A 25,004-nucleotide genomic window follows, 5' to 3' on the forward strand; every position below is an offset into this window, starting at 1 on the left:
AAAAGTTCAGGAAAATTATCAGGAAAAGGGTAATACTTTATTTAGTACTTAATTCATAAGAAGCAAGTAAAAATAAAGTACATTCAGCATTTGAACAGTTGAACCATGAGACTGACAAAAAAATTATGTGTTGTATATTTTGATGGCTGGCAATTTCAAAAACATACTGTCATTTTTTTAATATTTTATGAGACTTTAAGGTTTGCATGGTGGATATGAACAAAGAATGGAATGTTTGTGGTAACATCATGTGAATAATATCTCTTTTAAGTTGAGAGGAACCAGTTTTTAAACCTGACATCTTCTGATGACCAACAAACTGGTTCTTAATACAACTGGTTCTTCTCAGAACCACACAATCAAAAGAGATATTATTCACATGGTGTTACCACAAACTTTCCATTCTTTTTTCATAAATTTTAATTTAGTTTTGAGGAATACTGCCATCTCAAAATCAATTCACATAATATGTTTTTTCTTTGATTAAGGTAAAATGCCAATTCCCCAGAAGAAGAAAAAAAGGAGCAGACAGAAATTCCACCTGTGACGATGACGTCAAATGTACAGGTCGCACTATTTCTGCTGGCATCGGTGAATGTGTACGTCACCCTGGTGTTGCCCAACGGGAAAGTACTCATTGGGTTGTAATTAGACGTGCTGGTTACTTGCTGCCCAGAGTTGTCGGTGGCGGATGGCACCGTCCAAGACACTTGCACTCGAGTGGCTCCAGTTGGGAGGGTTGCCCGCACACCTTGGATTGGGCAGTTTGTGATTGTGGGTGGAATGTTGTCTGTAACGCCACCTAAACAAGGAGAGTATAAACACGCACACACAAAAATCACTAACATTTCTTGCCAGAATAAAAAGCAATGTGGGGTTTTTTTTGGATGATTTTTGTTAAGAGAGTCACCCACCACAAGGCCGTATTTAAGGGCCACTCGAGGTGAGGACTCCCAGAAAAAGGAAGCTAACAAAAAGAAATATTGACTTCAAGTATTGCCGTTACGCTTGAACTGGGACAGATTATTATTCAACGGGCAATCAGAATACAGTTTAAGGAGTTCTAGAGTGAGGTGGCGTGCGTGGGAAAAAATGGATGGATGAACCAAAGAACTGTGAAATGTAGTCTTGCATGGGATTTGTGAATATAAAGGATTCACATAAGAGACAGATCCAGGCTTTTGTAATGAAGGGAAAAATCTTGAGTGTATTAGTGTGAAAATTCCCTTCATTTTGAAAATGTGATGGAACTGTTTAGATTGACCTTAATTTTTATGGAAGCCGTGCCCGAGTTCCCCTTTAACAGTCACAACAAGAAAGTTAGGCATTGCCTGGATTTCACGCCAAGATGCTATGGGTTTGTACTGATTCACATGATTTTTTCATTTTCTTTCAAATTTGTTGTCTTTGAGAAAGACTCTGATAAGATCCTGAAAAAATAATTGTCAACCTGAAAAATAATTGTAACTAATTCACACGTATATGTACACACTTGAACCAGTGCAGGCATGGAGGGTCCCCCACACTGAGCTGTCACTAGTTATCATTAAAATGCCATGTCCAAAGAGAAATATTAATTTTTTTTCAACTCAATATTGGGTTCTGGCTTTCACTGATGTATATTATAAACACTGTGTATTCAGTGTAGTCCCAAGTGATTGTGAGAAACAAATCACTCGGGTGGGACTCGAACCCATGACCTCCTGCTTACTAGCGCAGACGTCTAACCACTCGACCACCGAGCTTGCCGGGATCGGCTGGCTGGTCCAAATCTGATGTAGCAGCGGGTACCGCAATGAAATTAGATGGACTTTACGTCAGGCTGATGCAAATTCAATATTCGAGTGATAAGATGTCTGCACTTTCTTAGAAAGCAGGAGGTCGTGGGTTCGAGTCCAACCTGAGTGATTTGTTTCACTTTCACTGGGGGGGGGGGGGGGGGGTAACGCGCTAAGTGTACAGTGTTTGTACATCGGTAAAGGGCTAATATTAAATTTACATCACCCCAATGAAAATTCCAGTTTTGAAAGTTTAAAGTTTTTATCAAATCGAAAAAAGAACAGGAGGTGGGGTTGGTTGGAACCTCCTTTACCCCCTCCCTCACCCTTCTAAGTCGACTACTTAAAAATATCACTAATTCCTCACTTGTGATGGTGACAAAGAACGTGCAGGTGGCGTCGTTCCCACTGGGGTCAGTAAATACGTAGCTGACTACCGTGACACCGACGCGGAAGGTGCCGCTGGGGTTTGGATGGGTAGAGTAGATCAAGTTGGCGGTGCCCGAATTGTCGGTAGCCTGGGGGGCAGTCCAGCTGACTACGGTAGCAGACCCTGTTGGGAGGTTGCGAGTGAGTGACGACGGGCAGCCGGTGATGACTGGTGGAGTGTTATCACCTATGCAAATAACACAAGAAGCGTTAGTGTGACCTGACCAGTGAAGTGAACGTCAATTGAGTTTTGCACCTTGAATTTGCAAAATGTTGAACACATTGTAACTCCGGGCAAATGTTCGCAGCAAACGTTTTAGGACGTTGATTAACATTGCAATTGTGTTCAAATGGAATACAGGGGCCAATTTCAAGGAGATGCTAATTAAGCACACAAAATTGCTTAGCACAAAAAAGTCTGGCTTAGTAAAAGCAGGTTACCAGCCAAAACTCCATGCGATTTTCATGCTAAGCAAACCACAGCTGAATACCAATCACAAGTACCCCTAAACAAATGGTCTTTTACACTGGGATTGGCATACCTCCAGAAACTAAGTCCAACAGTGTGTGTGTACAATTTCCCTTGTGGGTGTTGGAATTTGCCAGAATGGGTATGGTTCCTAGTAAATTAGGCCAGGGGGTTAGGGTTAAAAGCATTTCAACAAACTTTATCACTTGACTTAGAATTTAACACACTAGAGGTAGAGATTTTTTTCATGGTTCCATAAAAAAAAAAAAACAAGGGCAATTAATATGCATGTAAAGATTTAAATGCTAGGAAGTTACTCACCGACTAGTATCTCGCAAATGGTTCCAGCGAAGCCGCTAGCGCACTGGCAAGTGAAGTAGGTGTTGAACGATGTGCATGTGCCACCGTTGCGACAAGGTGCGCTAAGGCATGGATTACCGTCTGTCAACAACAAAAAAGAAGAACAGTTAATTTTCACTTTTCCTTTTTAAGACTTCATCCACAAATAAAGCTTTTATCTAGGACTTCCATGGGTAATCTTAAGACTGAAAAATAGTTTTAATGATCAAAACATATGTGACATAATTGAAATGTTTGGATGTTGCTATATCCATTTTGGGTTGGACTTTGAGGGCAAAAAATAGAGAATTGTACTCTAATATTCTTTTTTATATGTAATTTTGACCCCTCAGGTAATGAGATAACAACTAAAGCTGATGAGATCTATTTTATCTGCATCCTCACAAATTTGATTCCAGTATGGATGAATCCTGGCTCGTGATCACTCTGCACTGTACAGGCCCCCTTCAATGGTGCAAAGCTACTGCCCAATGACGGATTATACAATAGCTAGCACAATGCTTTCGCCATTGAAGGGGGCCTCCGTGATGGAATTGATAGCGTGCCCAGATTGGTCTATATCTATGATGACTGTTTTCAATTCAATTTCTTTGAGAGCACCGTGTATGACGTGAACACTTACATCTGGTCTCACAGTTGTGACCGATGTACCCGTCTGGGCAAGAGCAGAAGTAGTCGACATCGCCGTCAAAGCTGTGGAAAGCATTGGAGCAAGGTGCACCTGCCTCGCAAGGTGGTCGCGTTGGTAAGGCGCAGATGTTGAAATTTGGGTTTGTGCCTAAAGAATGAAGAAAATATCTATTCACTTCACTGTAAATAGATAGAGTGGCATTGCTTTCAAAGTCTTTGCAAACGATAACATTTGCAATTACCAGTTGTATACCAGGGCGGATCTGGGGGGAGGGGGGCAATGGGGCCATGCCCCACCCCCTTCCCCCAAAAAACGAACCCAAATGTTTTTGTTTTTTTAAGTGACGTCACAGTCACAATAAAGGCAGGCACTGAGTACACCACCATCTTTTCCTCAAAAACAAATTGGTTAAAGTGGTCAGAAATTGCCTTAGATCGCACTGCAGGGCATCTAAAACAAAACAAAAATCCAGGGTCCTTCTGCGGGCCCCGAACCCCACACAGTATTTTTTTTGACCCACTTTTTGGGGGACCAATTTTTTTGGCCCCCCTCCTCCCCGAAAATATTGTGTTCTGGGTCCGCCTTTGCTTGTATAACATATATTTCATTGTATGTATTTTCCTGATGATGAATCCAAAGGCATGGCAGTTTGGGGCAGTACAGAAAATAATGGGTTGTTATGGATAAATTAGGATAGGTTACAGGAGAATTCAAAGGAAATAGACAATGCTATTTCTGGTTCACATATGGTGAACTGTGTAGCCATTTCACTTGATCTTACAATCTCATAGTCAGTTTGGAAAATGTATGCATAGGAAAAAAAAAAACAATCAAAGAAAATGTCCAGGGCTATTTTTGGAGTCAGGCCATCTTTTACTCATTTTCAGTAAATGCTCATTTCGTGCACCTTGTCGATTTCATTCTAAATTACATCAACCATTTCAATGAAAATTTAAAACAAAAGACATATGCACTATAGACCAGACATGCCTCTGGTTACTGAGTGCCACAGTATCGTCCTTACTTATTTGGAAATTGCAATTGCTGCCACTGAAGCCCGAAGCGCATATGCAGGTGTACTGAACTCTGAATTGTCCCCGTGAGTTACTGTTGTAGCTGTTGTAACACATTCCTCCGTTAGAACATTGTGAAGTTCCGCAGCCATCAAGCTGTGGCAGAGTAGCTGCAAACAGTACAAAGAATTGCATGTGATCATTTGACTCACAAAGTATACTTTTCTCTATATTGATTTGTTACAGTTGGTGTGTACGTGCTTTTTGGGAGTGGCACCTTGAAAAATAGATTTTCAAATTGAATTGATAATTTTCTAGCATTACATTAGTTATGAGCTTTCCAATGAGACTCTGCACGAAAAAATTGGCTGACGACAAGTAATCAATTAGTTAATTTCAACTTTTGAATTAAGAGCGGGACGCTTCTTATTCGGTTGAATAGTGTGCGCAATATCTGAACTGCAGCGCGCCATTTAAAACCAATTTTTAAAACTGTATAAAGGCCCGCAAGAAGAAACGAGCAAATTTATTTGTTACAGGACATTATATTCCATTAAATGTCTCTAAAAAGAAAATTGAAATTTTGAAAATGCACGTATATACCAACTTGAAATTGAAAACAATTTACAAAAATTAAAAATCAGCCCAATTTTGGACCAGGGTTCAGAAGCTCCATCCATACAGCAAATTGCAGCTGAAACGTTTACAAACCAGTACTGGATGAGGGGGTTTTAAGATACCTTTACCCTGTTTTCATAGGATTTTTCTAACAGGATTCTTACAGAGATTTTTGTAATAGGGCAGTGGCGTAGCCACGGAGGGGCGTGGGAGGGCGACAGCCCCCCCATGAAACCTTGTCGCCCGCCCAGTCGTCCCCCCCCCCCCCACTGAGATTTTGAGTTTCTAAAAAAATTATCATTGATCTACATGACGCCCCCCCCCCATGAAATGTTTTAGCCCCCCCCCCCCCCAGCGCCCCCCCACTGAAAAATTCCTGGCTGCGCCACTGTAATAGGGTAGCAATGTATGCCATCTGATATTCTCAAGAAAACAAGTACCAAGTGGTACAACCCAAGGCGGCCGGGTGACGTGTGAAGACAGCTTACGGACTGTCCATGCACCTGCGGACCGTACTGGTACCTCGAGAGTACAGAAAACGAATCTAACACGCAAAAATATGCAGATTAGATGCATGCTCATCAGTGTATGCAAAACCGGTCTTCGAATGCAAAGCTGAAATACTCGAGTTGCATGAATACAATATATGGCCGAGTAAAGAGACCACCAACCAACCCACCCACCAACCAACCAACCTAAGCAGCTCAAGCCCATGGCGTGCTTCACTACCGCGGTGGAAAAAAATGATCACGTTATTCTTTTTTTGGTGTTAACTTTTGCACTGATAGAAACGTTTCAGTGCAGTAGTCAATATGCTTCTCGCAATCATCTACCCGCAGACTCCTAAGCCATATTGGAATCTATTGGCTATGGCTTATAATGTCTAGGTTACAAATACAAGCTGACAAGACCTAGCCGTAGCTCTGGGCCTTAGCCTTACTCGTTGTGGACTGGCAGTTCTCTCCCAGGAAGCCGTTGAGACAGACGCAGATGTAGTGAGTGCCGTCCATGGTGAGGCAGGTTGCGCCGTTTAGACACGGGAAGCTGTTGCATGGATTGGGGTTCACTGTGACGACTGGAAAGGCAATGCAAACAAATGGAAAGAACGTCAGGCAACTCAAAAAACTTCTACGAAAAAAATATCAGAGAATTCAGTAAACATTTTTCAATGATACAAGTTCCATAAATATTCCGAATGCCCGGAGCCACATTTTCCTTTCTTGTTCCCCGGTATTCCCTTTATTTCCTGCATAAACAGAAACTTCGGCTAAAACATAATTAACAATGCGGATAAACGGAATTTTTGTTTTCTTCCAATACAGTTAACAATGTTCTCGAGCACTGAAAACTAAAACAGTATTACATGTCAGGCTTATCTAATTGGGGATGAAAAGCTATTTTTTATCTTCTAAGGAAAACTGTCAACATTTCTTGCAGTCTTACGCAAGAATTATCTTGTGCAAACTCAGCTCATGCAAAATTGAACTTTAAATAGCAATAATACTACATCGGTGAAGAGAAGACCTTTGGAAATAAACATCAAAACACTGACAAAAAAAAATCATTTTCTTGTCACCCCTCCCTCCTCCCAGGCCCGTCACTAAAGGGGGGCCAGGCCTAACCGGCGAACAACTGGTCCCCCAACGGCAAAAACCACAAACGTCAAAATGAACTACATTTATGTTTCTTCTTGTGGTGTGCCCCTTAGCTGGAACTATGGCCCCCTAATGCCCAGAGCTGGTGCCAGTGATGCCTTCCCCCCTTCCACATCCCCACCCCCTACCCCCTTCCCCTTCCCCACAGTGTATCTCCTACGAGTATGAGACCCTTTTGGAGACCTTACCGAGTTCACATTCTGAGCCAGTGTGGGTGAGTGGACACAGGCAGGTGTAGCTCCGGCAGGCTCCGACCACAGTGTTGCAGGTGCCTCCATTCTGACAAGGGTTCAGCTGGCAGGGAGACTCGATTGCTGCAAGGGGAAAAACAAATAATGACGCCAGTGCTTCAACTCTGCTGATTGGAACTCAAATGAAAACACAACCGTTTGGCATCATCTAGTCAAAGATTTTTAGTTTGATCATTCTTAACAAAGGTAGCCAAACTAAATATTTACAAAATTAAATGAGAACAAAATTAACACTTCCTTTATCAGTGAACACATTTCTTTAGTGGATGTGGATTTCAGTAATTTTGATCTGACTCAATGTGGGCAAAGAAGTTTAAGATTGTTATGTAAAAAAAGTAGAATCAACAAGATATGTCAGAATGCCAGGACTTTTGAAAACTATGTTTTTATTTCTCCCCGAGTACCATTGAAAGAAATTTGAAAGTCATCCAAGAGTTGGAACACTACTCAAATTTCTCAAAATCTTTTTTTTGTTTCCAAAGGAAGGAACACTAGAGTTGGAACACTACTCAAATTTCTCAAAATCTTTTTTTTGTTTCCAAAGGAAGCTCATTTTCCCTAACAGTTTTATGACTCGGGGTTTCAGCTGCATAGTTCTCCCTTACTTCGTTCACAATTGTAACCAGTGAAGCAGCCCTGACACTGGCAGGAGTAGGCGTAGCAATCGTTTGACTGGGTTGTACAAACGGCACCATTCAAGCACGGGTTGGGATTGCAAGCATCACGAGCTGTATAGAGATACCGGAGAAAAACATGTTACAAAAATAAACAAGTGAAACAGGCAATCTTTTGTGCTGTTTTCTGGGTACGAACACTTTAAAAAAATTCCCTTTGCTGAGTAACTTTACTTCAAAACAAAAATGTACAGACTGTACACATATAATTTTTGAATTGTAAAGTTAAGTTTTTACAAGCAATGTAAAGTAATGTCAAACACCTATAGAAAGTAAGTTATTATTGTACGTACTCTCCTGACACCACTGCCCAGTGAAGCACCCAGAGCAGGCGCAGGTGTATTCATGGCAAGCAAACGGAGAGCTGGATGTGAGAGCTTGACAGATACCTCCATTCTGGCAATTGTTGGTGGTGCACGGAGAAACAGCTATCACAAAAAAAAATAAGGAGGGAAATAAGTTGAAATACGCATCACTGATAAACAGACTGCTCCGTTAAGCCCTGTCTCGTGGTGTTTGGACCAATCACAGCCACAACTTCAGTCCGACACAACATGTGGGGCGCTGTGGTCCAATGGTTACGGTGTTCGACTCACGTGCCGTGGTACGTGGGTTCGAACCCTGATGGGGAATGTGGTGCTTGTGTTCTTGGGCAAGACACTTTACTACAATTGCCTCTCTCCACCCAGTAGTATAAATGGGTACTTGTGAGGATAGAGACCAGAATGCGTTGATCTCGAGCTGCTGCAAAAACTGGTCTCATTGCCTGATGAACGGGGGCAATAATTGTGAAGCGCTTTGAGACCTTTGGTATATAGTGCTATATTATTATAAGCACCATATTATTATTTTTATTATTATTATTTTGTAGGACACAACATGTCAGACAAAACTCTGATGTGTGGCATTGGACAGTTCATGTGATGTTGTTGCCCACATGAAAATTAGCAGATTGGTTTGTAGGTCAATTTGTTAAGAATCTTAAAGAAAGTTTATGCAATTACATACAGACAAATCATTATAATTGGGATTGACTGTTGTGGCTGCCTCGGGGCTCACTTGTGCCCAGAGGAGTTTCAGACTACTAGTTCTCAAACTTATGAGAAAAGGACTCCCAAGTGACTGGTATTCGCAATCAATCCAGGAACCACACACAAAACACAATGAAGCCACTTGACATGCTTGACAACATGGTGGTGATTGCTGATAGTAGATTGAGATTGAGATAACAATCTGCAATTTAATAAAGCAGAACAAACACTAATAAGAAAACTATAATAAAAGTACATGGAAAAGTCTAATCTATTAAACATGGCAAGTTGAGTCCAAAAATGTGAAGTCTGATTTGTCAAGGCTAAACACTATTTGCAGTTCAATCTGTTTTTGCTGAATGAATAATCAACTGTAAAATCTCAGAAAATCCACTGAATTCTGTCTCTAAACTTATTAAAAGTAACTCATAAAATCAAGGAAAATGCTTCTTACCAAAATGGGGTCTTTCAAGGTCCACAAAGAGTGAATAAAGTGATGAAACTTGAAGAACTAAATCGCAATGAGTATGAAAACACTTGTCTCTGAAATCACATGGTCAGTAAATATGGCTGCCCATTGTTTATGTGGCAAGATTATGTGGTACTTGTACCCACACAAGGTCTCTGTATGCACATGGGAAGTGCACAAGGTCACTCTGGTGGTGGGAAGGAGGCTACTTAATGCAACACATAAGTAGGCTCTTTCACTTTTATGAGGTGAAAGTTAACTGTAGGCTCTTTCACTAAATATGAAGTAATACTCTAAAAATGGAATTCTAAATTTAAACTATGAAAAACTTGTTAAGAAAATTAATAAACTTAAGACAAACTCACTGCACAGCTGCTGCAGTGACATGGCTCCTCTAACTGCATCTCGCAGTTAACAAACTAAAATCAAACCTGAACTTCAAAGATTAATGTCCATGAAAATGTTCCTTCATCTTGGTGGACGTCTTGTCTCGCACGCACTGCTCCTCAGATGCGGACTAGTGTTGGCTCGTTAAATTGGTATCTACCTACTAATGAGTAACAAGAACAGTTAAAATGTAAAGTTCATAAACTAAATAGATTGTCGTCAGCAGTGGGTCTCTTCTGGCAGGATCTTCAGTTTGGCTCTTCGGTGGGGACTTCTCTGGTCTCTTGAGCTTCAGGCTTCTCTGCGGGTACCAACAGGACAAGCTTGTGTACTGGTCTGTCAAGGAGTGATGGAGAGTGTTGCCGTCTGCCAAGGTTGTCTCGTGTGCCATCGGCCATCAAGAGCTTCACTGACCTGACTCTTCCGTCATTGCTCGGGTAGGTCTCCACTACGCGTCCCAATGGCCACTGGTTCCTGGTCTGCTCACCTTCCTTGGAGATCACGACATCACCTACTTGTAGATCTCTTACTGGATTGACCCACTTTTTGCGCTCTTGAAGATGGTGCAGGAACTCTTTTCTCCATCTCACCCAAAACTCATTGGTCAAGAACTGGACACGTCTCCACCATTTGCGGGCATAGACATCTTCCTTCTGGAACTTTCCAGGCGGAGGCAGAACAACCTTGGGTTTCATGGTGAACAGATGATTGGGTGTCAATGGCTCTGGTGCGTCTGATGAGCAGAGATAGTCTGTCGTTAGAGGTCGTGAATTGATGATGCCTTCTACCTCAGTCATGAAGGTCCTGAAACATTCATCATCCAGTTGTGTCGTGGTTTTAAGAAGAAGACCCTCTAGTGCACGGCGTACTGTACCTATCTGTCTCTCCCACACGCCTCCCATGTGACTGGCATGCGGTGTGTTCAGCTTGAAGGGAATCCAGTCACAGTTGCTCTCTAACAGGTACTGGTGGACTCTGTCCTGCTCCATCTCAGCTAGCGCTTCTCTCAGCTCACTCCGAGCACCGATGAATGTTGTACCTTGGTCTGAACGCAGTTGACGTACAGGTCCTCTCCTGCTCTGGAATCTTGTAAGGGCATTGATGAAAGAACTTGCCGTTAAGGAATTTGCTGTCTCTAGATGAACACCTCTAGACGCCATACATGTGAACAGGACACCATAACGTTTCACTTGACTCCTACGCTCTTTCACCAAAAATGGACCGAAGTAGTCCACAGCACAATAGGAAAATGGGGGCGCTGGCTCTAGTCGATCTACGGGTAGGTCAGACATCTTCTGTCGCTGCAGCGATCCACGCAGTTTGCGGCAGGCCACACATCTTGAGATGTAGTTGGACACAGCTGATGAACCACCAATTACCCAGTACCCTCTCTGACGTAGCTCGTTGTGTGTCATTCCTCTGCCCATGTGATTCACCTTCTCATGAATATGGCGAATCAACAACTGGGTGACATGACCTTTGTAAGGGAGAACGGCTGGATGCTTAGCTTCAATTGGAAGATCAGATCTGGCAATACGGCCACCCACTCGGATGATGCCATCGACATCTAGAAAGGGATCTAGCCGGTACAGACAACTTGTCTTCTTCAGGTAGTCATTTCTCACCCTTGCAGTCTTTCCATCGGTGACTTGCCCGATTACACCCAGTTCTTGTAGGGCCTGTAACTCGACACTGAAATGTTCATGCTGAACATTTTTGATGATTTCCATCTCTCCATTCTGTAGTTCTGCCACAGTGATTGCTTGCTTCGCAGGAGTGGAACAAACTTTCCCTTCACAAGGTTTCTTCACTACTCTGTTCCTCAACTTTGTCTTCAACCTCAGACAAAGAGCGACTGCCCTGCAAGCTCTATTCCAGGATGAAAAGCAATCAAGTCGGCTCACTTCGAAGTGATGATGTCGTGCGTTGTTCTCAGCTGTTGTCACGAAAGCTGAGACTCTTTTCACATCTGGGTCTGATTCACTCAGTGGTGCAACTACGGCTGGCTGGGGTTGAAAGGGGCCATCCTTCTGCAAGAAATCTGGACCGGATAACCAGCAGGACTTCTCTATAAGTTCCTTTGCTGTCAGACCACGTGATGCTTCGTCAGCAGGATTTTCTTTGGTGTCTACGTACATCCATCTCTCTGGGTTAGTCAGACTTCTGATTTGCTGCACTCTGTTAGCAACATAGACATGGAATCGTCTTGCTTCATTGTTTATGTAGCCCAAAACAATCTTGCTGTCTGTCCAGTAATATTCGTGGAGCATCTCGTAACATAGCTCTCGTCGCAGGAATTCACTCACAGTTGCTGAGACAGTTGCTGCTGCAAGTTCTAGCCGGGGGATGGTGACGAGCTTCAGAGGGGCCACTCTGGACTTACCGACTACAAAGGAACAATGTGCCTTATTGTTCTCATCGACTAGTCGCAGGTAGGAACACTGACCATAACCATCTTGGCTTGCATCGGAAAAATGATGCAATTCAACTGCTGTCACAGTTCCAAAATCCTTGGGCTTAAAACATCGCTGGATTTGGATCTTCTCCAAGCCGAGAACCTCTAAACGCCATTTCTCCCACTCAGGTTGTAGCATCTCTGGCACTGGACTGTCCCAATCAAGTTTGTCGCGACACATCTGCTGCAAAATTCTCTTCCCTCTGAGGGTTACTGGAGCCACATAGCCATTTGGGTCATAGATCGAACTTACAGTTGAAAGTATGCCTCGTCTTGTGAATGGTCTATCTTTCAACTCAATATGGAACTGAAAGGTGTCACTCTCGACACACCAAGTGACGCCCAGGGCTCTTTCCATTGGTAGTACATCAACCTTCAGATCTAGTTCCCTTGTACCACTGGCTCGCTCTTCTGCTCGGAATTTTTCCAACAGCTCTCTTTTGTTGGAGATGATTTTGTGCAGTTTCAACCCAGCTTTTCCACACAGATTCTGACTGGCTTTGATCAGTAATGATGCTCTTTCCACTGTGGGTAGTGACTTCAGTCCATCGTCTACGTAGAAATCATTACGAATGAAGTTTGCTGCCTCTGCTCCAAACTCATCCTCTCCGTCATCTGCTGCTCTCTTCAGCCCGAAGTTGGCACAGCCTGGTGAGCTAGCGGCCCCAAACACGTGAACTTTCATTCTGTATTCGACCACTGGCTTCTCTGGATCACCATTTTCCCACCATAGGAATCGCAGCAGGTCACGGTACTTCTCTTCTACATAGAACTGATGGAACATGCTCTTCACATCAACCATAAAGGCCACTTCCTCTTTCCTGAATCTACACAGAACACCGAGAAGACCATTAGTCAAGTCAGGACCTTGAAGGAGATGGTCGTTGAGTGAAACGCCTCCATATTTGGCTGAACAGTCGAACACCACTCTTATCTTGTCCGGCTTTTTGGGGTGATAGACTCCGGTGTGCGGCACATAGTTTACCTTTCCCTCATCAACTTCCAGTTGGTCTAGGGGGACTCTCTCTGCACACTTTGGGATAACATCTTTCATGAACTCCCTGTAGTCTTCACGAAACTTCACATTCTTTCGGAATCTGGCGGACAGCTGATTCCATCTCTTGACTGCAAGTTGGCGGTTGTTAGGCAGGGTCGCAGCGTCAGACTTCAGTGGTAGTGGCATTTCGTAGTGGCCATCGGATGCTTTCTTTATTCCTTTTTCCATCACGCTCAGGAACTTCTCGTCTTCTACTGAGTATGGCTTCCTCTGATGATTCTCGACAAAGTCGGATTCCAACACCTTGAGAACTTTCTCTGGGTTTAAGACTTCTTTCACCCTCGTACCATAGACGAAGTGTTGGTAGCTTTGTGGTTCAGCAGCAACCACTTTGTTGCATACTGCAGGTTGGTCATCGGTTTGTCGTGCAGCCTTGCACACGTTCCCAATTACTCCCCAGCCTAGTAGTGACCTCTGGCCGTAAGGGTCATCCTCTCCACCGGCGATGATTTCCCTGGGTCGAACTACTCTGGGACAATTGCTCCCGATGAGAAGAGATATTTGCAGGGTTGGGTCATAGGGCATGAGCTTCTCTCCAAGAGACTTTAGGTGGGGCCATTGATGCACAACCGCAGGTTTCGGTATCTGGGATTTCTTGGCTGGAACGCTGTCCCGCTTGAAGCAGACTGGAAGTTTAACAGTGTGCTCTCTATTGACATCAAGCACTTCAAGCCCGGATATGCGACTGCTGGTGATTTGCACATTTTGCTCTTGCATTGTACTGAGTAGTAACTGCGTCTCTGGTCCCTGCAGGTTCATCCTTTCACACAAACTCTTTGACACGAAGCAACTGTTGGATTGTTCGTCCAAGATGGCATATTCGAGGAACTCCCTCGCTGGATCACTCTCACTACGAACCAACACTGGTATAATCATGGAGTGGTCACCTTCTCCTTCTTGGTCTGGTTGGGAACACACTTGGATACAGTTGGACATTCCCTCATCTCGTTTGGGGTGCACAGCAATGACTTCTTTGGGTGGGGATGAATTGGTTGGGACTTTGTCAGCTGGTTGTTTACTTGCCGTTGCTGACTGGGGGTGACTTGAAGCAGTTTCTTCTGGCCGTCTCTGTTGGAAGTTGCGATGGAGACAGGTCAAATGGGCACCAGCGCAGATCCGACAAACTTTTTTGTCGTTACACTCTCTCACTTGATGATCACTGGAACGTGCACAGCCCATGCACAGTCTCTTCTTGAAGAAGAAATCCTTTCGCTCAGCGAGAGGCTTGCGCAGAAAGCGCTCACAGTCGTCCAGGAGATGACGCTTATTGCAGAAGAGACAACTCTTGTCACTGGACAACTGCACTCTGCTTGTTGGTTCACCTCGACTGGTACTAGTCGCAAAAACACTGGTGTTCTTTTTCGGAGCACTTCCTGCATTTGAACGTTGTTTGTCCTGACTTCGAACCACGCTCTGCAATTCAGGAATGTTTGCCCTATCTGCTGCAATCTTCACAAGTTTGACAAACTCGCTGAATGGGGGGAAGGAATCCTGACCACGGATCTGTCTCCAATAGTCAATCTTGTCCCGCCACTTTGTCTCAAGGTTGAATGGAAGTTTCTCGACTAGACGAGCATTCTCACTGGCGTAGTCCAGCACTCCAAGGCTTGCTGTGGTTGCTCGTGCTGCCTCTACTTTCCCCAGAAAATCAGAGAAATCTCTCAAGCCTGCTGCATCCCTCGGCGTTAACCTCGGCCACTGACGGAGTTTGCTTATGAAAGCAGTGCTCACTACACTACTGTTTCCGTACCTCTCGTTCAATACTTTTCTTGCCTGCGTGTAGGCCTCTTCAGTGCCGATGAGCATGTAGTGCTCCACTAGGTGCTTTGGTTTCCCCGTCACGTATTGATTGAGGTAGTTAAGCTTGGTGTCGGCGTCAAGGGGTTGGCTGTCGATAAGGGAATTGAAGGAGTTCCGCCACAGGGGGTACTGGAGTGGATCACCGTTGAATTGGGGGACGGCTATCTTTGGTAGCTGGCTAGATGCAACAAGGCGTTTGTTTACATCATGCTGTTGTCTACTGGACTCGGCCAACTGTGTAATGCACTTCTCAAGTGCCGACGACATCGTCATCCGTCCTCCTTCACTTTGGTGATGAGAATGATGTACACTGGACTGTTCATCAGATCTGTTCTGACTGGCTGATGTAACCATGGCAACTGGTTGGAGTGACGCATTGTCCACATATGCGCTTTCACTTTGGGGCACAGATGGACACAATGGAGGGGGGTGATCACTTTGATGCGAGTTGAGGAATCTCTGCATATGTTCATGTTTGTCGGCGGGGATGCCGGACAGCTCTGATGATATTGAACTGTCGCCATCCCGCTCCAGCGATGAGTACACCTGCATCACAGCTCGGGTTTCGGCCAATTTCCTCTCTATCTCAAGTTGTTCTAACTTTTTGTCTCTCTCGATCTTCATTTCCTCCACTTTCTTTGCCGCCTCCAACTCCAGGAGTTTCAGCTGTTTTTCTTTCTCTGCATAGTCTAGCTGGACCTGCAGGGCAGCCGCTGTTTTCGCTAGTTCCAGCTTTTCTTCCTGATGCCGTGCATATGATGATGTAACGGACACGGCATGACTGGCTCGACTGGAACTCTTACTTGACTTGTAAGACGACATATGACCAGCATGACTTGCTGCTCGACCGGCGTTACTCTTCTTTGACTTGTCAAACTTATGACTAGAAGACGACTGGATTGGTAACGACATGACGTGGGTTTATTCACTCTGCATGCTCTGGAACGACTGGACTTTGGTTGTGACTTTGATTGTCCTTTGATTGTTATTGTGGCTGCCTCGGGGCTCACTTGTGCCCAGAGGAGTTTCAGACTACTAGTTCTCAAACTTATGAGAAAAGGACTCCCAAGTGACTGGTATTCGCAATCAATCCAGGAACCACACACAAAACACAATGAAGCCACTTGACATGCTTGACAACATGGTGGTGATTGCTGATAGTAGATTGAGATTGAGATAACAATCTGCAATTTAATAAAGCAGAACAAACACTAATAAGAAAACTATAATAAAAGTACATGGAAAAGTCTAATCTATTAAACATGGCAAGTTGAGTCCAAAAATGTGAAGTCTGATTTGTCAAGGCTAAACACTATTTGCAGTTCAATCTGTTTTTGCTGAATGAATAATCAACTGTAAAATCTCAGAAAATCCACTGAATTCTGTCTCTAAACTTATTAAAAGTAACTCATAAAATCAAGGAAAATGCTTCTTACCAAAATGGGGTCTTTCAAGGTCCACAAAGAGTGAATAAAGTGATGAAACTTGAAGAACTAAATCGCAATGAGTATGAAAACACTTGTCTCTGAAATCACATGGTCAGTAAATATGGCTGCCCATTGTTTATGTGGCAAGATTATGTGGTACTTGTACCCACACAAGGTCTCTGTATGCACATGGGAAGTGCACAAGGTCACTCTGGTGGTGGGAAGGAGGCTACTTAATGCAACACATAAGTAGGCTCTTTCACTTTTATGAGGTGAAAGTTAACTGTAGGCTCTTTCACTAAATATGAAGTAATACTCTAAAAATGGAATTCTAAATTTAAACTATGAAAAACTTGTTAAGAAAATTAATAAACTTAAGACAAACTCACTGCACAGCTGCTGCAGTGACACTTACTGTGTAAGATTAAAAGCACACTAATAATGCAACAGAATGTTTGCATACTTGTTTTATTCCTGGTTTTAAATATGCTTAAAAACACTTAAAATTATTTCTCCTTCATGTTGTTACCATGTGTTTAAAAGATTGTTTTTCAAATGTTTTTTTTTCATTTTCAAATGAATATTCAAATGTTGTTCTTCTATTTCTCTTAATACAGATGGCTCCGGACATTCTTAGCCAAAAAAATTGTATATAGGCCGACAGAAATGTTTTCAACTCTAGTTGAACTTCAAAGTGAAAATATTATATTCAGTATTCACATAAATTAAGAGTGCACTAGCATTACTTACGGATACGACAGAACTGTCCAGTGTAACAAGCTGGACAATGGCAGGTATACTCCAGACAATTGTTCACTCTGGGAGAGCACGAGGCGCCATTGGCGCACTGGTTGTTTTCACAGCTGTCGACAACTATTAGTTTCCAAAAATGAAAAAGTTTGGAAGTAAATCCACACAACAAAGACTTTTTATTGGGGTATTAAAGTGTGAATATAACACCGATTCAATGCAAATACTACTAATAATAATCATTCTAATAATAATAACATATTCCGAATATAGCGTTTTACATTAAAAAATCTCAAAACACTTTACAAGACATCAACACTACATGAAAAGTAAACCAGTAAAACAACATGTGAACATCCGGTTCGTTAGTGTGACGTCATCTCAATTCAACCATGTGTACTTCACACGGTGAAGCATAGCACGAATGGAACCGGAAGCTAACGCAACTCGAGCGTTTATCCAATGGGCGCGAGTAATCAGTGGTGCACGCGCGTGTATGACATTTCTACTAACAAACCGGATTGGGAGCAAATATGATTTTCTTGAATATATTCATGTGAAAAGTGAAACTGGGGAAATGCAATACAATGGATCTTGGAAGATTAAGAAAGATTTTTGAAAAGGGATGCACCATTTGCATTTGTACAGAGCGCCCTCATTGAGGACAGGTCTTTGCTCCTCTGCGATACATGTGAATAGACACTGCGTACTTCCATTGTAATGGAATTTAAAGAACAAAGCCTGCCCTCTGCAGTGGGTCTGTTGAGGTTCAAGGACTGAATCAATACTTACTGGTTTCGCAGAATCGTCCGATGAAGCAGTCGGAGCACTGGCATTCATACTGTGTACATGAGCCAGGAAACGCTGTACACGCTCCACCATTCTGACAGTTGTTGGACTGGCAGATATCAACAGCTGTGCCAAAGAAAATTGAACGTTAAATTTGCTGATAAAGTGACCTCTCTATTAGTAACATAGTTTTTTTTCAGAGTTAAATTTGAATTTCTAAATAAGGCAGGTATGTTTCTTCCAATTATGGTTACAAACCATTCTGAATTTTAACACATAGTAGGCAAAAAGTATTCTGAATTTTACACATGGTGGGCAAAGAGTATTCTGAATTTTACACATAGTGGGCAAAAAGTATCGTAGATGCAGAAGGAGTCTTAATTCGGGCGATTCACAATGCAGTGTGCCACCAAGAGTTTGCCATGGAGAATTTATTTTTCCCAGTGCAGTGTGGGAAACGGTCAAAAAATTTGCAGCGCACAATTTGAAATTGTTCTTCTTTTATTATTAGTAGTTTCGTAAGCGTACGATTCAAGTTTCTGTTTGCCCTTTTCTTTTCTTTTTATCAGAACGCTATGCCCCAATCTGCAAGAAATTAGCTCAACTGACACTCATTCAACTAGGCCACATTTTGTCGACCGTAAACTTGAAAAATGGACTCTCCATGGCAAACTCTTGGTGGCGCACTGTATTGTGAATTGCCCGAATTGTTCAAATTTAAAATGGAAACTTCTTTGAGGCCTAAGAGCAACTCACCGTTTTCACAATGGGTACCGGAGAAACAGAGTGTGCAGATGCAGCGGTATGCAGTGACTGACTCTGCCACACATACCCCGCCATTCATGCAGGGCTGGGACAAACAAGGATTGGCTGTGGATAGATCGTACCAAAAAAGGGCCTTCATTCACGAATATTTGGTCTATTGGGTTACTGCATTTTTTACATCATATCAAACATAATGAACAAGAAAATATACAAAGAATAACAGAAATGATATGAGGGATACAGGTAAAAAGCGTAAGCTCGTACAAGAACCTGAACCTGTTGAATACAAATTCAATTCACTTCAATTTAACAGAACATTCATTTCCACACCTTCAACAGTGATAGAGAAACGATAACAGTACAATCATGTGAACACTTAATATCAGGAATGCAACTGGGAATTTAGGGGAAAAAATGAGGAAATTCCAAACAACTTTGCACAGTGTTTTTCAATTTGTAATGGCATTCATGAGAAGTAAAAAACGGGGAAATCAGCAGATCCGAGGAAAAGTTGCATGCCTGTATAATGCAAAATGAAGAACAACAACAAAAAAGGGGATAAATTAATATAGAAATAAATAAATATAAAGCACACGATATGTACAAGATGAGGGTATGGAGGCACTTTCAAATAAGCAAGGCTTGTACAGAAATGTCTTTTATGTATGAGCACTAGCGATTTATATTTAAACATGTATAACAGACAAGACACAAGACAGGATGACTAGGACAAGACAAAAACACCACAGACAGATATACAAGGACAGACAAAACACTAAATGGATTCCAAAAACAAAAGCAAGTAGTATACCTTAAGAAGAAACAATCAATTCAAGACAAATACTTTTAAAGAATGGAGAAAAAAATGAGAGTATAAAGAAGAGAAAGAAACTTTGTCACTAATGAGAGATAAGAACCCGTTTGTAAAATAGTTAGAATCAACCTGCGGACGGCTGGGTTTTTGTTACTCCGCTGATGCAAAGTCGAAGTCCATAAAATCTCACGGCGTTGATTGAATATGAAGTGCGGGTGTACAGCAAAAATAAACTGTGTTTGCTGCGAGACTTGGTGGAATAGACCATCATCATGTTGCGGCCATCTTGATTTTTTCCCATTCAAATCATCATAACCAAAGCGAGACTGGAAGGAAAAATAGTCTGGTTCCTTTTTGCACAAAAAATATTTCATTCAGTACTGTTATTGGATACAGGGAACATGACTGGAATGGTGGCAGCATGATAAAGGTCTATACCCCTGATGTGTTTTTACTTGATGTGAAGAATGAGGAAAAGGACCGTGATAAGTAAGTTGTTAGTAAACTTATACATGAATATACAAGTGTGGAGTTGATTAATGTCAGTTAGAGTAAGAATGTCTAACTGGGTGAATAGTGGTGTGGTACGCTCACGGGGATGGGAAGATGTGCAAATTCTGGTGGTCCATAACCGAGTAATGGTTAGTGAGATGAAGTTTATAGTTAGAAGAGTTCACCCAAACAATGTTGCAACAGTTCAGACAGGGAAGGAGGGATTTGTTGAGAAGGACTATAGAGGATGGGGGAATTTACATCTACATACACTAGACCTATAAAACTGCTAATTTATCAAGTGATAACATTAATTAAGGTGAAAAAAAAATAAACAAACATATTCACTCATTCAAATAAATATATTTTATATAAAATTGAGAGCCTAAAGTAGTGCTGCTGAGGGTTATTGATAAAAAGTATATAAAAAATGACAAAAAATATACCTTACGATTGTTGTCTACTATTTCAATGTAACATTCAATTTTGAAGCTTTTCAGTTGGACTTTTATATAGCGATTTGGTACATGTTTAGGACACTTTCATAAGGCGTATTTAATAATGTAATCATTACTTTGTCTTTTTATAATGTCTACTTGAACTGTTTTGGTTACCTTCATGGCAACAACCCACCAATGCAACAGAACGAGACCACCACAAGTCACCAGAAATCCATCACCAAATCTACCAGTCACAAGTCAAGTCACAAGCTATTCCAACGGGCTGTGACAAAAGACATTCCTTTGTCACTGCTAATGCCCCGGTTATCTGTGACTCTGACTCGTGGATGGATAATGTGATCGAATTGACTACAACATTGGTAAGAAAACTCACCCTCCATGACAGTCACAGTGAAAGTGCACACTGCAAAGTTTTGGGCAGCGTCCTCAAAACGGTAGGTCACCACAGAGTTGCCGACGGGGAAATTGTCCCCGGGGTTGAAAGTATTAGACACCAGTTGGACATTGCCTGAATTGTCCGTGGCCGTGGGCGCTACAAAGTCCACTTGAACAGGGGCAGTGCCAGCAAGGATGGTGATGGTAATGTCCGATGGGCAAGACAGCAGTGTAGGCGTTGTTCCATCCACTTCAGAAATAAAAATCAAAATTTCAAAAATTGGTCATCAAATCCTTCTTCACGTTAAGAAAATTGGAGGTAACACAAAAACGAATCTGTTGGACACCGAACTGCATACGTTGGTTTTATTTGAGTGTTTGTTTCTTAATTAAGGTGTTTCTGTTTTGGTTTTACAGTTTAGATTTTATTGTTATTGTTATTTTATTTACTTTTTTTGGAGGGGATGGTTTTTTTCAGTGAAACAAATGGATGTAAATCTTCAAAATTAGTTAGTCACATCAGACCACAGTTCATGTTTAGAGGCAAAAGCCAAATCAAACCCCTCTTAAATCCAGAGAGTTTCAGTAATTTCTTATTGAATTTGACACTTCAAATCACAGACAACATTATTAAAATCCTGGAATCTTGACGTCACTGAATCTTGACTTGGCCTCCAGATTTTGCTTCATCACTGCTTTCAAAATCAATTAAAAAGCCAACAAAAAAAGAAAAATAACAGCACTGCTGTTGAAACCCCTCAGCCGGAGTCAAGTTATCATCCGGAAACCATTAACCTTTAACACACCACTGTACCTTGACCTTTGACCCCCAAACCACTCCGAACTTGCCTAGCCTCAAGTCCAACCCCCTACTGAAGTTCTAACCCAAATCTCAGTTCTAACCCAAGTTATCATCCAAAAACCATTTACATTTTACTCACCACGGTGACCTTAAACTTGGACTTTTGACCCAAAACATACCCCAACTTGCCAACTCCCAAGGGCAACCTCCTTCTAAGGTTACAATCCCAAACAACATTTGTAACTCAATTTATCATCTGGAAACTGAGCTGCCCAGATGGACGGACGCCCTGATGGATGCCCATACGTCCTCCCAGACGGACGCCGTAGGTGATGACAATACCCCTCCAGCCTCTCGGCTGAGGGGTAAAAGCTCTCAAATATTTGCTTTATAAATCACAGAATTTAATGATCCTAATCAGAAGATAATTCAATGTTGAGCCCGAGTATTCAAATTTTGGGGCCAAAATCTTAATGAAAGCCAAATGCAAACACAAGGGCGAGGTTTCGAAAAACCCTTCTTGCTCCGCGAACGCCCTTACCTTCAGTGATTGTGACTGTAAAGGAGCACATGCCACGGTTCCCAAAGAGGTCTACGTATGTGTACGTCACTTGTGTGACACCCACGGGCAGGAAATCACCAGAGTTTCTGGTAGACTCTACAAAGGTAGCATCCCCTGCATTGTCTGTGGCTGTAGGCGTGGACCAGGTCACTGCTGCGCCTGTGGCACCGATGCTTACTGTCCGTGTAAAGCTTGCTGGGCACACTACCCTCGGTGGCACAGTGTCCCCTGAAGAAGACAAAACCAGGTTAACCCTAGCTAACTGCCCTGAATCCTCCAAAACCGTCTTTGCCAAAGTGGAGGAATTTGGAGGATTGAGGTTACATGGAAAAAGTGCGTTACTGATTTCGTAGGATGCACTTTGTCAAGGTCTTGGGCCGGACCTTCTGTAGTTTTTGCTTGGCCGTATATAAATATAGGCCTGGATTATGCTTGAAATCCTCCGTACTGCTCCAGAATGTGCCTGCTGGAATATTTTGCAGGATTCAGGCAGTGGTCACCCCTCCACGGACCATATTCAAGAAATAGTGGAGGAATTTGCAGGATCGAGGCTATATACTATTTTTCCACGAAGAAAATTTGGAGGATTTTGCAGGATTGAGGATACATCATAGCAAAAAGGCCTAGGGAGTTAGGATTAACACCCACACCAATTAGCAAAACACTCATTAATTGGGACATAATTATCTGGCTCAGAGCTAGACCTTTCGATTCCAACCATTAGCAGAATACTGAAGTCTTATATAGCGCACGTATCTACCAGAAAGCTGTCCACCGACTCACTGGGGCAGTAAGACTCCATGACAGAAAAATAATCAACATAATAAACAATTTTCTGTACCATGCTTCAACTTGAAAAATTGAGTCTTTTGGGGGCACAAAAGCAGGGCGAAAACTCAACTATACAAAGAAATTCCTAGTGCGTGATAAACCCAGCTATTGAGGGCTGCTTCCAAATTCTCAACTCGTAGCGAAGCAGTTAAATTTGCAAGACAAAATGACTGCTGATTTATTTAACCATCAAAACTACTTTATGCATGAGAGTACAGACTGGATAGGATGGAGGGAAGCAACTTACGAACAATGACACGGAAGCTACAAGTGTTGGCATTGCCTGCTCCGTCAGTAGCTCGGTAGGTAATGGTATAGGTTCCAAACATGAGATAGGCGTTGGGTCCTTGGTTGGGATTGGAGGTCAGCGTGATAGTCGGCGAACTGCCAGAGTTGTCAGTAGCAGTCGGTGGACTCCAGATCACATTAGCTCCATTGTCATTGCCGGTGGAGACTTCCTCATTGATATCAGCCGGGCAGGTGATGACAGGGGGCACCCTATCAACTAAAAACACAATGTCAAGTGAACTTACAGAACTCAGGTTGTGCAGAATTTTAAGAAAGATTGGGCATTGGGTCACGCCTTTTATTCTACAATAAATTACTGAAATAACTGAAACCTTAATATGAAATATGAAAATAAACATACAGTGACGTTCTTATCTCTGATCTTGTTTTTAAATCTCAAAATATAGTTATCAGGCTAAAACCAAGGGCGAATCAAGGGGGGCCAGCGGGGGCCATGCCCCCCCCCCCCAAAAAAAAACCAAACTCAATTGTTTTTTTTTTCTAAGTGACGTCATAATAAAGGCAGGCATTGCGTACACCATCATTTTTTCCTCCACAAAAATTGGTCAGAGTGGTCAGATATTGCCTCAGGTTGCACCACAGAGCATCCAGAATCCAAAATTTTGTTAACCCTATGCCGTAATTTTTTTCACCCACTTTTAGGGGAACCACATTTTTTTTTGGCCCCCCTAAAAGTGGGTTCTGGATCCGACCTTGGCTAAAACAGGATTCAAAAACATCTTTCAAAGTTGCGTTTAACGGGGAATGTTTGACGAAACTGATCACATAATCGCTCTTTTGTAGGTTAGTGATGATTGCGTCAAGTTTAAATTATGTCAGTAGGCTAACTATACTCATCTTTATATGACAACTTTTTATTAAATAAGTCAGTGAAGAAAAAGGAACTTGTCTACTCTATCAACACAGTTAATGATATATTACCAGCTCCTTTTTCTTATTGAGATACTATTCACAGAAAACTTACCAACAGTGACAGTGAAGGAACAAACTTCGTTGTTGCCTGACCCATCAATGGCTCTGTAGTTAATTGTGTAGCTTCCAAATTGGAAGAAAGAACCAGGTCCTTGTTGTGGATTTGATGACAAAGTCACTGTTGGTTCGGCTCCACTGTTGTCTGTAGCTGTAGGAACAGTCCATGACACTTCAATTCCATTCCGATTGCCACTGGTGACTTCTCGTATAATATTGGTTGGGCAAGTGATTGCAGGTGGCACTCGATCCACTGAAAATTAACAGGATGATTGAATTGAACACAGGCGAAAGCAGCAACATATCCTTGGGAAACTCACTTAACATTTTTGATTGGTGAGGTAAAACTGTCTTAATTAAATGAAATAGGTGGTTTTATTTGAATGTTATATTTATCCGCCACATCTAACAGTGGAAAACTGCCAATTACAGGTACAAGAATGGGAAAGAGATAAAAGCAAATATATTCCAATAAAAAATAAACAAAGGACAATGCTCCCAACATTCAGAATTTCAGAAATAGTGCTTTTCGTCAAGCTGGTAGTCATTGTGCAGCGTGTCGCTATGTTTTTGTATCTGCT

General features: G+C 42.3%; 2 protein-coding genes and 1 long non-coding RNA gene across 15 annotated transcripts in view; all 3 read right to left on the reverse strand.

Annotated features, from left to right (window-relative positions):
• Positions 1-25,004, reverse strand: part of LOC119738747 — a 100,371-nt gene that overhangs the window by 24,048 nt on the left and 51,319 nt on the right. For all 13 annotated transcript variants that reach the window (XM_038213697.1, XM_038213695.1, XM_038213692.1 and 10 more), the window contains 16 exons: positions 24,419-24,676; positions 23,393-23,650; positions 22,294-22,542; positions 20,949-21,200; positions 18,800-18,913; positions 18,047-18,169; positions 17,255-17,377; positions 8,172-8,306; positions 7,810-7,932; positions 7,142-7,267; positions 6,239-6,373; positions 4,692-4,850; positions 3,659-3,814; positions 2,998-3,117; positions 2,146-2,394; positions 542-802 (listed from right to left, as the gene is read on the reverse strand). In XM_038213697.1, coding sequence (XP_038069625.1) covers positions 542-802; positions 2,146-2,394; positions 2,998-3,117; positions 3,659-3,814; positions 4,692-4,850; positions 6,239-6,373; positions 7,142-7,267; positions 7,810-7,932; positions 8,172-8,306; positions 17,255-17,377; positions 18,047-18,169; positions 18,800-18,913; positions 20,949-21,200; positions 22,294-22,542; positions 23,393-23,650; positions 24,419-24,676 — 2,841 coding nt within the window. The remainder of the gene's footprint in view (positions 1-541; positions 803-2,145; positions 2,395-2,997; positions 3,118-3,658; positions 3,815-4,691; positions 4,851-6,238; positions 6,374-7,141; positions 7,268-7,809; positions 7,933-8,171; positions 8,307-17,254; positions 17,378-18,046; positions 18,170-18,799; positions 18,914-20,948; positions 21,201-22,293; positions 22,543-23,392; positions 23,651-24,418; positions 24,677-25,004) is intronic.
• On the reverse strand, positions 9,075-14,491 carry LOC119738749. The gene is made up of 2 exons (XM_038213698.1): positions 9,364-14,491; positions 9,075-9,111 (listed from the first exon to the last, which is right to left on the reverse strand). The coding sequence occupies exon 1, from the start codon at positions 14,454-14,456 to the stop codon at positions 10,014-10,016; it is 4,443 nt and encodes a 1,480-aa protein (XP_038069626.1). The 5' UTR covers positions 14,457-14,491; the 3' UTR covers positions 9,075-9,111; positions 9,364-10,013.
• LOC119738751 lies at positions 16,225-16,908 on the reverse strand. Its single transcript, XR_005272500.1, has 2 exons — positions 16,514-16,908; positions 16,225-16,261 (listed from the first exon to the last, which is right to left on the reverse strand). It is a non-coding gene; the product is annotated as an uncharacterized LOC119738751 (long non-coding RNA).

The sequence above is a fragment of the Patiria miniata genome, unplaced genomic scaffold (genome assembly GCF_015706575.1).
Source record: "Patiria miniata isolate m_02_andy unplaced genomic scaffold, ASM1570657v1 HiC_scaffold_3, whole genome shotgun sequence".
NCBI classification, from domain to species: Eukaryota; Metazoa; Echinodermata; class Asteroidea; order Valvatida; family Asterinidae; genus Patiria; species Patiria miniata.

What these genes read in the sequence shown, in the direction of transcription:
- LOC119738749 (XM_038213698.1), bottom strand. Translation starts at nt 14,456, where the DNA reads ATGGGCTGTGCACGTTCCAGTGATCATCAAGTGAGAGAGTGTAACGAC.